We start from the raw sequence: 14,690 nt of genomic DNA, 5'->3' as shown, positions 1-14,690 counted from the left end.
TTTCCTGCTTTATTTGCAGTTTTATATTTATGATCTTTATGTATCTGACGTGTTCTTGATCCAACCTCCTGACTGTGACTTTTTTCCTTGTTTGTATAAATTCTTTGCAGAAGTGTGATTACACTTTGACCAGATGGTCTCCCTCCAGAACCAATTTCCTTCTTTGCACTGGTGTATTTGATCGCATGGCCATCTATTTTTAGACGACTCAGAATTTTCCAAACTGTTGAATGTTCAAAAATAACTTTATGTTAACGTGTTTGCGTGCTCGGAGCGGAGCTCGGCTGTCTTTCTGGTTCTCCCACACACCTACACACAAACACGCAAGAGGCGTGGACAGCAGCTTTACTCTTTTGTGCAACTTCCCTTCCTTCAGACAGTCGTTTTCTCTGCCAGCTCCTGACATGACTCTGTGAGCAGAGGCTCTTCCGACATTGACAGCATCTGGACACAGGACACTGGAGTCTCAGGATGTCAGGGGATTCGGTTCCTGAGTGTCCTGACCTGAAGGACATGAAAGAGGACGAACTCTGGGAAGTAATCAATGACAACCGCCACCGGATCTCATTGGAAGTGAGGCACTGCAGGTTGATCCCGTACCTGAGGCAGGCCCGGGTTCTGACCGAGACGGATGAGGATGAGATCAACACCTGCCACAACCTCACCAACCGCAGCATGAGAACTAGTGAGTTTGTTAATGATTGAGTTGATACTGAAAATAACTGTTTACAAGTCTCCTGAAGGTGATGTCAGTCAAAAACAATTGAGTAGATTCAAGGTTTTTGTCATGTAAAAACACAAACTAGTTAACTAGTCGTATCAGTTCGAAGTAATTTGTTTACTATCAAAGCAAAATGTTCTCTAGTTATCTAGCCCTATCAGTTTAAAGTGACTAGTTTACTAGTGAAGGAAAATGTTCTCTAGTGAACTAGGTGTATTAGTATTGGGTAAACAATTAACTAGTAAAGGAAAATGTTCTGAAGGTGAGGATGATGAGGATGATGAGGATTATGAAGATGAAAAGGATGAAGATGAGGATGATGATGAGGAGGATAAGGATTATGAAGATGAAAAGGAGGAGAATGAGGAGGATGAAGATGAGGATGATGAGGATGATGAAGGTGAGGATGATGTGGATGATGAAGGTGAGAATGAGGATGATGAAGATGAGGATGAGGAGGATGAGGATGAAGGTGATGATGAGGATGAAGGTGATGATGAGGATGATGGTGATTATAGTTATGAGGATGACAGTGATGAGGATGATGAAGATGAGGATGATGAGGATGATGATGATGAGGAGGAGGATGAGGATTATGAAGATGAAAAGGAGGAGGATGAGGAGGATGAAGATGAGGATGATGAGGATGATGAAGGTGAGGATGATGAGGATGATGAAGGTGATGATGAGGATGATGGTGATGATAGTTATGAGGATGACAGTGATGAGGATGATGAAGATGAGGAGGATGAAGATGAGGATGATGCGGATGATGAAGGTGAGGATGATGAGGATGATGAAGGTGAGAATGAGGATGATGAAGATGAGGATGAGGATGAGGAGGATGAAGGTGATGATGAGGATGAAGGTGATGATGAGGATGATGGTGATGATAGTTATGAGGATGACAGTGATGAGGATGATGAGGATGATGAAGGTGAGGATGAGGATGAGGATGAGGATCAGGATGAGGATGAGGATGAGGATGAGGATGAGGATGAGGATGAGGATGAGGATGATGAGGATGATGAGGATGAAGGTGATGATGAGAATGAAAGTGATGATGAGGATGATGGTGATGATAGTTATGAGGATGACAGTGATGAGGATGAGGATGAGGATGAGGATGAGGATGAGGATGAGGATGAGGATGATGGTGATGGTGATGGTGATGGTGATGGTGATGGTGATGGTGATGGTGATGGTGATGGTGATGGTGATGGTGATGGTGATGAAGACGGCATTCAAAGTTATTGTCCTTTCCAGGCTACCTGTTGGATCTTCTCAGGACTCAGGGCAAGAACGGAGCGGTGGCACTGCTGGAGAGTCTGATGATCCACTATCCAACCATATACACCTCAGTCACTGGACGTCCGTCATGTAACGACCTGTCGCGAATCAGTGGTTCGTCTCTTTGTGACTCCGTTACTGGACTCAGTTCGGATTTTCTTTTGACATTTTGACTTTGACGGCAGGCCTGGTGAAGTACTCGGAGCTGACGGAGTACTTGGTCCGGGCCATCACCGGGATGCAGCGCGAGCTCCAGGAGACTCGTGTGGAAGCCAGGCAGTTGAACGAGCGCTGCATCTGCCTGGAGGCGGAGATCTCTCAGAGCCTGGAGCAGGAGCAGACGTTCAGATGTCTGAAGACCGACAACGAACGGCTGCGCAGACACTTGTGTGGCCTGCAGAAGGACGTGACCAAGCTCAAGGACGAGAAATGTGACCTGTACATGCGCTACACGGCCGCCATCGAGGAGAAGTCGGCGGTCAACATGCGCCTCCATGACCTTAACCTGCAGGTTAGTCAATGTACGGACCCTGGGGCCACACGCGGCCCTTTGACTGTATTTATGTGTGTACTTTATAGCTAGTACAACTTCAACTACCAAAGCATTTGGAATTCATGTGAGTGATTGTTGTTCTCCAAAGTCATTTTGAACTTTTCTTTAAAAAAAAGTGATTTGTATCATATTCTTTAGAGATAATGTACTGTATATGATACTAAATACAATTTAATTATAGATTATAAATGATAAGGCCCACTAAGAAGGGCTGTAGCGATACACTAATCTTACGATATGATTCAATTCAATATATTAAGCTCACGATACAATTCAATAAGATATACTCAACTCACGCTATGATTCAATACAATATACTCAGCACATGATACTATTCGATGCAATATATTCAACTCATGATTCAATTCGATGCAATATATTCAACTCACAATACGGTATATTCAGCACACGATATGATTTGTTACAATTTTCAGCTCTCTATACTATATACGCAACAGACAATGTAATTCTATACAATATATTTAGCTCACGATAAGAATTGATGCAAGATATTCAACTCACAATACGATATATTCAGCTCATGATACGATATATTCAGCTCATGATACGATATATTCAGCTCATGATACGATATATTCAGCTCATGATACAATATATTCAGCTCATGATACGATATATTTAGCTAATGATACGATATATTTAGTTAATGATACGATATATTCATCTTGCGATACGATATATTCAGCTCATGATACGATTCTAAACAATATATTTAGCTCACGATTAGAAATATTCAGCTCATGATACGATATATTCAGCTCACGATACGATATATTCAGCTCATGATACGATATATTCAGCTCACGATACGATATATTCAGCTCATGATACGATATATTCAGCTCATGATACGATATATTCATCTCATGATACGATATATTCAGCTTATGATACGATATATTCAGCTCATGATACGATATATTCAGCTCATGATACGATATATTCAGCTCATGATACGATATATATTCAGCTCACGTTACGATATATTTAGCTCATGATACGATATATTCAGCTCGTGATACAATATATTCAGCTCATGATACGATATATTCAGCTCATGATACAATATATTCAGCACATGATACGATATATTCAGCACATGATACGATTCTAAACAATATATTTAGCTCACGATTAGAAATATTCAGCTCATGATACGATATATTCAGCTCATGATACGATATATTCATCTCATGATACAATATATTCAGCTCATGATACGATATATTCATCTCACGATACGATATATTCAGCTCATGATACGATATATTCAGCTCATGATACGATATGTTCATCTCACGATACGATATATTCAGCTCATGATACGATATATTCAGCTCATGATACAATATATTCAGCTCATGATACGATATATTCAGCTCATGATACAATATATTCAGCACATGATACGATATGTTCAGCTCATGATACGATATATTTAGCTAATGATACAATATATTCATCTCGCGATACGATATATTCAGCTCATGATACGATTCTAAACAATATATTTAGCTCACGATTAGAAATATTCAGCTCATGATACGATATATTCAGCTCATGATACAATATATTCAGCACATGATACGATATGTTCAGCTCATGATACGATATATTTAGCTAATGATACAATATATTCAGCTCATGATACGATATATTCAGCTCATGATACAATATATTCAGCACATGATACGATATGTTCAGCTCATGATACGATATATTTAGCTAATGATACAATATATTCATCTCGCGATACGATATATTCAGCTCATGATACGATTCTAAACAATATATTTAGCTCACGATTAGAAATATTCAGCTCATGATACGATATATATTCAGCTCATGATACGATATATTCATCTCACGATACGATATATTCAGCTCATGATACGATATATTAAGCCCACGTTACGATGTATTCAGCTCATGATACGATATATTCAGCTCATGATACGATATATTTAGCTCATGATACGATATATTCAGCTCATGATACAATATATTCATCTCACGATACGATATATTCAGCTCATGATACGATATATTCAGCCCACGTTACGATGTATTCAGCTCATGATACGATATATTCAGCTCATGATACGATATATTCAGCTCATGATACGATATATTCAGCTCATGATACGATATATTCAGCTCATGATACGATATATTTAGCTCATGATACGATATATTCAGCTCATGATACGATATATTCAGCTCATGATACAATATATTCAGCTCATGACACGATATATTCAGCTCATGATACGATATATTCAGCTCATGATACGATATATTCATCTCATGATACGATATATTCAGCCCACGTTACGATGTATTCAGCTCATGATACGATATATTCCGCTCATGATACGATATATTCAGCTCATGATACGATATATTTAGCTCATGATACGATATATTCAGCTCATGATACGATATATTCAGCTCATGATACGATATATTCAGCTCATGATACAATATATTCAGCTCATGATACGATATATTTAGCTCATGATACAATATATTCAGCTCATGATACGATATATTCAGCTCATGATACGATATATTCAGCTCATGATACAATATATTCAGCTCATGATACGATATATTCAGCTCATGATACGATATATTCAGCTCATGATACAATATATTTAACTCATGATACGATATATTCATCTCACAATACGATATATTCAGCTCACAATACGATTCTATACACTATATTCTGCTCACGTTCACAACTCATTCAGCTTGTGTTGGTTTCAGATGTATCAGCTGCAGACAGAGCTACTGAAGGCTCAGAAGGAGAATGATTTCCAGAAGCAGCGTTCCCTCAGGTGTCTCTTCTCCGCTGAAACCCCACAACAGCAGGAGAAGGTCCGGAATCTGTGCTATCAGCTGGAAAAGGCAGAAAAACTCAACCCGGTATAGAGATCGATGCAACAGCAATCCTTGTGGAACTTCTTCTTGGGGTCTCATCCACCCTCTCTCGTCTCAAGGCCCGTCAGGACATCCTTGCCCAGGATCTGGCCGAGGCCATCGACAGCCAGGTGGAGCTGGCCGAGCAGCTGAGGAGCTTCAGAGGAGAGAACGAGAAGCTGCTCCGAGAGAAACAAGAGGTTTGAATCTTGTCTATCATGATCGAACCTTCTATGATTATTCCTTTATTTGGGACTAGTTTCTGGACAAGTCTGAAGCCCTGAGCCTGGAGGTCCAGCAGCTGACCCTGGACTGTGACCAGCACCAGAAGAAAAGCAGTCTGGTCCAGAATCAGATGAGAGAACTACAAAAAGAGCGAGACCAGGTGAGAAAATCCACCTAGTTCTGCTGAGTACATGTCATTATGTCGGCGTTCTATTGTCCTGCAACAATACAGATTATCTATAATCACAGAATCCAGTTCTCACTCACAACTATTGTCTCTTACAACACACCCACATCGGGAACACAATTTAATTACTACTTCTTGAGTACTCCTACGTACATGAGATTCCTTTGATGACATCAAAACAGCGGCTTCATTATGACTTTTCAATTTAAGGGTTTCGACTTCAATTCAACCTTTTAATGGTGGTAAATCTGCAACATTTAGCTTGTTCGCGCTCACACATCATACATGATTCACATTGTATCCCCATGATCTTAAATTCAGAGCTTATGCAATGAATTTGTTGGTTTTAATAAGTAGAAATTTAAAGACTCAAATGATAGAACTTAGGCTTTAATGCTTAGCTCATAGGGGAAAATAATCGACTCGTTTGAAATATTATGGGTTATTTGTTGTAATGCTTTTAAATCTAAATGTTCAACTGGAAATACAAGAATTCCAAATATATCAGCACAAAACAAAAGTGACAGAGAATTTGTTAGGAGTGAAATCACAACAACAAATATCTGTTTGTCACAGGAACTGGTTCATCAGCATTTTCTTTGTTTGAAAAAACAACTTGTTCTTTGGTTTGGTTGATGGTTAGATTTCTGTATTTCCAGTTTAAAACGATAAAAGTCCAACGGTCAAGGCTCTGCGTACCTGACCTCCAAGGTGTGACTGTGTACCAGGAACTCTAGGAATTCCAAATCTAAATTCCAATTGAACTGTTTCTGACTATCTGTCCAGGTACACCAACAGAAACACATTCCTTGTCTATGTTTGTGTTTCTCTTTTTTCCACATATATATCTTAATCTATCTAGTATTAGTCATCCGGCAAGCAGTAGAAAAATAAAAAGCGATGTGGACGTTGCTGTCTTGTTTTCAGACTTCAAAAAAAATGATTTGATTGTGTGATGTTTTATTAATAAAGTCACGGGAAGATTTTTCTGGTCACTATTAATTATTATTATTTTACTATAAAGGATTATCTTATGTTTTCTTTTTTGTGTCCCTTAAAGTGATAGCTCATACAAAATTCAAACAGTCATTTTCTACTCACCATCATGTTAACTAAGGGTTGTGATTATTTTCAGTATTCGTGTGTTTTTTTTGCCCAAAAAGGCTCTTAAAAATATCAAAATACCTCCATACTGCTAACATCCATCTTGTATTGAAGCCACACCATGAGAAATTGTTCTGCAAAACATTAAACAAGTTGATATTTTAAATAGCTATTAAAGCTAACTTGCTACACAAACAGGAAACACTGTAGATTAATATCGCGCCTAATAGAGGTAACTGTTTCTCTGTCATCTCATACACCTGACCGTCTCATTCCTCTCCGGCTGCAGGCGTACGCCTCCAGAGACGAGGCCCAGGCCATGATCGCCAACATCCTGGCGGAGAAAGACACCATCAGGTGTCAGCTGCTGGAGGTCCAGGATAAGGTCTTGAGCCTGCAGTCCAAACGCCCTGACACAGTAAACTGGCAGGGCTCGAATGTACGTGTTCAGATAAAGCCTCGCTGGGGGAGCGTACAAACATCTCCATGTTACAGGAGACCAAGGACTCCTGGAAGAGTCCAGACTCCAGTTTCGAAGAGAGCCCTGGTGGTAATAGACGCAGACTGCGACGCATGGACGCGATTAACCCTTCGTCACTGACTGGCTGCATTACTGAGGTGTGTGAGCGTCTTTCAAGAATCCTTCTGTCGCTAATGAAAATGCATCTTATTTGTTTCCTGCCATGAAGTGCGAGGATCTGTCATTCAGCAGCATTAGCTCCCGATATGCCGAGCCGCCCTCCCCCACGTCTCTCCGCAGAAGGGTGGAGTGCATATGTGAGGAGAGCAGGTTTGTGTTTCGTGTTCACAAAATAAACTTACTTAAAGGTTTGGTGTGTCCGTGTAAAGGCGTCAGTACATACAAAATACATAGTCAGCAGATTTTCGAGTGACGGGCTGATGAAGCTTCATGAAGCATTATCCTCTATTTTAAAGCCCACTAGATATCACTGTTCGTTGAAAAATATTTAGCTTTTAACGTTTATCTGTATAAAAATGGATGGTTAACGATTTCTCTCATTAGACTCTCAGTATAAGATCCTTCTTCTCGTGTTATCTCAGCTACATTTTAATGCTTGTGCAAGAAACCTTTCGAGAAAATGGTTTTTCATTGGTGTCGTCGTCTCCTTTTTTCTCCTTCCAGTCTGGAAATATTGGAGACAGATTCGCTGTCGGACGACTTTGTCTTCTTGCCTGAAGGTACACAGTCGAGCACTTCTTTCATTTTGGTTTATGTTGGCTTTGTTGCCAAAGCCCTCAAAGAACAAAACCTCTCTGCTGATTCATGAAACAGCTTCTCTGTTGTTTAGCTGGCAGTAAGGACAGACAGATCCCTAAGGTCTCCTCTTGTTATGGCAGTTATGTTGAAAGGTAAGAGGATTAAACACACACACACACATGCACATATAACACCTACACATACACACAGTGATGGACCCTTCGTTAACTTCATCACTAGTTTAAAGACCGATAAGTTTTGTTGTTGTATCACTCTGGAAAAGTGGTATATATAAATACAAATGATTACTTACTTGCTTACTTACTTAACTTTTTCTATGATATTTAATTGTCTATTGGCCTCTAATTGCCGCCTTAAAAAATGAAGGTCAATATGGACCAAAAAGTTGATCAACAAAGTAAAAAAAAAGAAAAAAGTTTATAATAAAAGGATCAAAATATATTAAAATGAAAGACTAAATTTGCCATTCATGTCATTTTTCTTGGTGCTTATTTATTATTCAAACTATTTCATAATAAAGACACTTTTATTCGTGTAGGCTTTCCCTTGATTGTTTTGATTGTTTAAGCGCTTTGTGACCCTGGTATAGAAAAGCGCTCTACAAATATTACTTACTTACTTACTTACTTGGTAAAAGGGCGACTATTGTGAAACTTCAACCCTCCTGACTCACATGTTTTAAATGTTGAATCTTCCTCACCAAAATACAGCAAGTCCCTCATCATGACCCTGTTTTGAACTTACTTTATAAAGTTCTCCCCTGTCTGAAATCTCAGCAAACGAGAGGTTACGAGAGTCCATTATGACATCATAATGGCTTCACTCCTCCTCCAGTCTTGCTTTGTTTATACAATGAGTCCCTTGGAGGTCGCAAACCTTGATGCTGGAAAAATCACAGCAGAGTGAGCGTGGTTATGGTGAACATACTGATGAGTACAATAGTGGTCCAAGATCAATTTAAGAGACACATACAAAAAAGAAAAAGTATGACTTAATGTTGTTGACTCAGAAACTTTTGTTGCCAGTGGCAGCATAAACAATAACATTCTTCTTTAAAAATACGATATTTTGGAGCAAAGTCCTCGTTCTTGCTAATCACAGTTAAATTTGAAATCACTTTGTTCGTCTCTCATCAGCCCATCGAGTACCTCGCCGCCTCCTTTCCTGATGCGTTCCCGACCCAAAGCCATCCGCATCAGCGGTCGTGTTCTCAGTATCTCGGTGCAGGGCGAGGCGCTGCTGGGCCAGCTGACGGTGGTGGGCGGGAACAAGACGGGAGTGTTTGTGCACGAGGTGACACACGGGAGTCACGCACACGCCGCCGGCATCAGCCCCGGCGCACAAATAGTTGAGGTCAGTCGACATGACCCTGATCAGGTTTCGTGACAAATGATAACCTGAGAGAATAATTCAAATGGTTATAAACATTTTTTTTTTAAGACTTGGTTAAAGCAATTACCAGTTTCTTTTTTTTAGCTTACTTGCTAACTAGCATTAGCGAAACATCAAGATTTTAGCGTCTTAATCTGTCCTAAGGTGAAGTACCAGCAGAATTTGAAAGCTCTCAGGATGGTCCTGGAGGAGTCGACTCTGGAGGAAGCCATGTGGGCACTGGGACAAGTGTCGGGCCTCTGCCAGCTCTCGCTCCGCCCACGACAGGATGGTACTATTACTCCACCTTTTCAAAACGCTGTCTCCTTTCAGAGATCAACAGGTGGCGCTCTTGTCTGCAAAACGATGGGAGGTTGATTGTGAAGGCGAGGATTACAAATCCAAGAGTGCCATCTAGTGGTCTTTGAAAATGCTTCATGAAGCTTCATTAGCACTAGTTGGAGGCTATTCGTGCTAATCAAAAATCCATATCTCCAATGTCGGATAAGAATCCTTTAAAGTGACAGTTCACCCAAAAAAACTAACTTCACACTTGTCGACTAAGGGTTGGGATTATTTTCAGAGTAATCTGTTTCTTTTTAGAGTTACAGACAGAAATGTATGTTCATATCGGTCGAGCCCACTTATCTTCGTCCAAAGAGACACTTAAAAATATCCAAATACCTCCAGACTGCTCGTCTGTAACGTCCCTCTTGTAATGAAGCCTGGACATCAGGAATTGTTCCTGTTTTTAATCTGTTTTTTAGCGGAAGTTTAACGGATAACAAGCAGGAAACACACAAAGTGAATCCAACCCTTAGTGAACATGTGGGTGAATAGAAAATTAGTGGAATTTGAATTATGTGTAAACCATCCCTTTAATAGCAGAAACAATGAGGAAATGAAATAAAGGGGGAGGTAGACAAAGACATAAGGTTATATTTACATAGAGAATAGTGTTGGACAGATGAAGCTTCATTATTATCACCTTCAGTAGATGGTGGTGCAGTTGTCTATGATTTGAGGTTCATTATGGAAGCCAATCCATCAAGCAGGCTCTGAAAATGACACCAATGCTTCATGAAGCCTTAACTGCCCACTACTAGTTGGAGGCATTTCATGTTAATAAAACAACGATATCTCCAAAGGCGTAAATAGTCACACTTTACTTAACAAAAACAAGCAGAAAGAAATACATCCTCAAAAAACAAGCGAACAAGACAGTCGTGATAAGATGATGAAGCTTCATAAAGCCTTGTCAATCTTGTCAGACCGTAAGAGGTTCTGCTTTAAAATGATGGGTAAAGAGCGCCATCTAGCGGGCTCTGACAATAATTCCTCAATAACCCTAATCATGGAGAAGAGACCAGAGAGTTATGTGTCATCTGAAAATTGTGTTCCAGTCTACGAAGCGCTGCTGCTGCAGATGCAGGACGACAAGTCGTCTGGCGATTCCATCTACGTCCGCGTGAACATGTCGCTTTCGGCCGGCGCTAACGGGACTCTGGACATTTCCTGCAATGATATTTTGCACGTGACCAATACTCAGCCGGCGGGGGCCGAGGACTCCTGGCATGTGAGCCAAGTTCATCCCTGCCAGCTGCTGGACCTCCAGAGTGGAACAGTTCCAAATTACAACAGGTAGATCAAGAAAGGCGACGCAATCGCAACCAGAGCTTCAGCTTGTCTTCGTACCTCCTTTAGAGCCCAGCGTGTCCTCATCCGAGCAATTGAAGACCTGAGCTTCAACACGAAGAAGCTCTACAAGGTGAGAGTTCTGCGCCTCCTAATGTCTGTAGATATTGTTGCACCCTGTGAACTCATACTCCCTCCTCGAGAAAGCCCGCCGACGCAGAGTTACAGAACCCAAAGAAGGAAGTGAGGATTGTCAGCACGGGGCGTCAGGGAAGGAACCCACTGTGGGTCAGTGTGGAGGAAGATTCACCAACAGTTTCTGGTACCAAGGAGAGCATGAGCCCAATTCAGGAGCTTGTAAAACTTACACTTTTCTCTTCACTCAGGAGATTCACCAGCACCTGCCAGTTGTTTAACACTCATGCCATACTCGCCCGTCACTCCCCACTACCCACCCACCTGCAGACCGGTGCTGGTACTGCCCACCGTGCTGGGACGCATCCTGGACAAAAAGCTTGGGAGCTGGCAGGGATTCCAGCTCATTGAACCTGGTGTGTCTCGGATTATAGTTTCATTGTGATTACTGTTTTCTCGTTTGTCGTCTGCTCGGCCGCAGAGATCTCGAGCGCAAGCGCTTCACTGCTGCAAAAGTCCGATGTCCTGGAAGGGTGTGAGCAGGCGGGCCGCGGCTGCTACACAATGCACAGTGTTGAGAGAGTGATGCAAAAGGTAGGAAATCACCATGCGATTTTTTTTTACGGCTTTGGAAGCTGATGCTACCATTGCTCGCAGGGCATTCATGCTGTCCTGCCTCTCGGACTGGACTGTGTCCGTCGCCTGCACAGAGCCAAGATCTTCCCCATCATCATATTCGTCGCTCAGTCGCAACGCAGCGCGCGGAAGCTAAGGTAATTCCAGATGTCAGATACATAACTTTGAGTCCAGAATACTCGTATGCCGTTTCTTTAGCCCAGGGGTGGGCAAACCGGTCCTCAAAGGGCCTCTGCGGTCCTTTGTGGACCACTTTGCCCAACCCTGCAGTCAGTAAAAGTACAGGTACATCAACAACCACAAAAAGACCTTTCTCCGTAACAAGTTCACCACTGATCTGCATGTTCAAGGTCACTTTCTATACCTCCTTCACACTCAACCACACTTGGGATTTGGGGGAGGGGCATTGAAGAGACCCCACTTGGTCAAGTACGAAACCAATCTGAGCCTCGGGTCATCGGGAAATCGCGCAGTGACTGACATGATGATATGATAATGGATAGAGGTCTTCTTGGGCGCAGTTGATGGATGTTCACGCCCACAGAATTTGACACTCAAGAAACGCCATATTTCTTAATAGGTCCAAGCTGCAGCGTCACACCAAATCTGACAAGGAGCTGCTGGTGTGTTCCAAGAACGAGGAACCGCTGCTGGACAAGTTGCCATGCCTGTACCACAGGTTGGAGGCGGACTCCTGGTGCGACCAGAGGTCGCTGCTGACCAGTCTGCGGACCGTCATCTGGGAGGAGCAGAAGAAGATCGTGTGGGTGGAACCTGAACTCTGGTGATGAAATGAACGGCACAAAGGGAAGCCGTCTTCTCGCTTTGGAGAAAAAACTTCTATTTACAAAACTGGTTTTGTAAACATGCGTATGTATCAATGATACGTTACAGTATTCACCATAAATTCATCTGTTTTATGTAATACAGGCAGTTCGTTGGACTAATTTAAATAAATCTATTATTTTAAACCACTTAATTATTCTGTTGTTTGATTCTAAACAATTTATTTACATGTATTTGTTTATGTTATTTGTTGTGCGAGTGTTTTAAATCTGAAATATGTTCAGATACGACTGATAACAACGTGTGATGGAGTCGTCGTAACTTAACATTTAAATGCAACAACGCTGACATCATTCTGCTGTCAAGCTAACCGTCACTCGAGATTCTTCCACTAATGAGCCAAAATTTAAATCTGGAGAGTTCTCGCTAAACCTAAAATTCCATTCAGTAGGAGGAAATTTATTGTTCGGCTTTCAAATTTAGAGCATGTAACCAGCTGCGTCTTCCTTGTAATCCTTTATTATCACGGTCATACTCTATACTGTTTAAAATCCACAATTGCTAATACTTTTTTAAAACTATTTATCAGTTCATTCATTTTGTTCTACATCGATCTATCGATTGTTTAAAAACGAAATTAGATTTTCAGCCAGTTGAAAGGTTTCAGATCATTAAAAAAATGCATGTTTAAAAAAAGAAAACGTGTCACAGCATGTAAATATATAGAATTGTAAATAAATTGATAATTAAAACGTAATATTTCAGCTATGATTCTTATGTCAACGTCAAAGAACACACAGTTTATGATGCTTTAAATCAATAATCATCCACAATCGATGACTGCCATAGATCTAGAGGATGTAGACCAACATCCCTCAAAATATCACAAAAAAAATCAATATGGACTTTTTAAGACATATTAATACATAGATGTATGCTATACATCTATGTATATTTACTTGTAAAACTGACACTGAAGGAGTCATTGCCTCACCAACCATGATCCTCACTGAACGTCACTTCATACGAGCTGTCATGCTTCCACCAGGACTCTCCACAAGGCGGCGGCAGCGAGCCTCAGCGAGAGGGAGTGGTTAAAGCGAGCAGAATCTCGAATCATCCTCCCTGTCAGTCTTTTTAACTCCGGTTACCATCTTCCTCTTATCGTTGTCATGAGCTCTTTATTTGATCAGACCTCAATCCACAGCAGCGATTTGTTCTCACTGACGTGAGAAAAAGGATGAGGGATTGAACAGAATGATGATAGTTTTCCTTTTTTCTACACACTTAAACACACACACACACACACACACACACACACACACACACACACACACACACACACACACACACACACATAACGACATTTAGACAAAACACCGGTTTATTGCACGTAGTATTTACTCACAAATAACATTGTTTTATTTTTAATAATTAAATGTACCAACCAAGATGATGTAAAAATTATTGTCTTTTCTACACAAAATGAAAAAAAACTTTATTTTTAACATCAATTCAAAGTTAAAGTTCAAATTCAAGGCCGTTTTTATTGTCATTCCATTAATTAAGAACTGAGCTAAATGAGTTTGTGACTCTCTCAGTAAAATAACAAAAAATACAAAACAACATCATGGAGGAGGATGGAAGTGGTGGAAAGCTGGTCCTGACATGATGTGTTAAAGCTGGTTTCTTGTCGTTGGACATCAATAACTAAACACTGGTAATTGTATGAAATCATTGTTGTTGAGAGCACGGACCTTTGCAAGGATAAGTGTTGGAACTGTTGGTTCGCTAGCGTTTATCCTCACTAGCTAGTCAACCTCTCTTATTCTCAGCGCTTATTCTCCTCATCCTCCTCGTC

General features: G+C 40.8%; 1 protein-coding gene across 1 annotated transcript; it reads left to right on the top strand.

Annotated features, from left to right (window-relative positions):
- The first annotated feature begins 397 nt into the window (after positions 1-397).
- card14 (caspase recruitment domain family, member 14) lies at positions 398-13,022 on the top strand. The gene is made up of 20 exons (XM_087800980.1): positions 398-685; positions 1,988-2,125; positions 2,197-2,522; positions 5,358-5,516; positions 5,591-5,710; positions 5,770-5,895; positions 7,316-7,465; positions 7,522-7,644; positions 7,716-7,816; positions 8,171-8,226; positions 8,337-8,397; positions 9,403-9,619; positions 9,803-9,929; positions 11,041-11,278; positions 11,342-11,405; positions 11,480-11,594; positions 11,659-11,823; positions 11,889-12,001; positions 12,065-12,180; positions 12,624-13,022. The coding sequence occupies exons 1-20, from the start codon at positions 472-474 to the stop codon at positions 12,829-12,831; spliced, it is 2,937 nt and encodes a 978-aa protein (XP_087657106.1). The 5' UTR covers positions 398-471; the 3' UTR covers positions 12,832-13,022.
- Positions 13,023-14,690: the final 1,668 nt, after the last annotated feature.

Source organism: Callionymus lyra, chromosome 1 (genome assembly GCF_982586985.1).
Source record: "Callionymus lyra chromosome 1, fCalLyr1.hap1.1, whole genome shotgun sequence".
NCBI lineage: Eukaryota > Metazoa > Chordata > Actinopteri > Syngnathiformes > Callionymidae > Callionymus > Callionymus lyra.
This window is presented reverse-complemented; position numbering and strand designations above follow the sequence as displayed.

What these genes read in the sequence shown, in the direction of transcription:
- card14 (XM_087800980.1), top strand. Translation starts at nt 472, where the DNA reads ATGTCAGGGGATTCGGTTCCTGAGTGTCCTGACCTGAAGGACATGAAA. An exon ending in CAACCGCAGCATGAGAACTA is followed by an intron (nt 686 to 1,987) that starts GTGAGTTTGTTA and finishes TGTCCTTTCCAG; the next exon opens with GCTACCTGTTGGATCTTCTC. An exon ending in AGATTCACCAACAGTTTCTG is followed by an intron (nt 11,595 to 11,658) that starts GTACCAAGGAGA and finishes CTCTTCACTCAG; the next exon opens with GAGATTCACCAGCACCTGCC.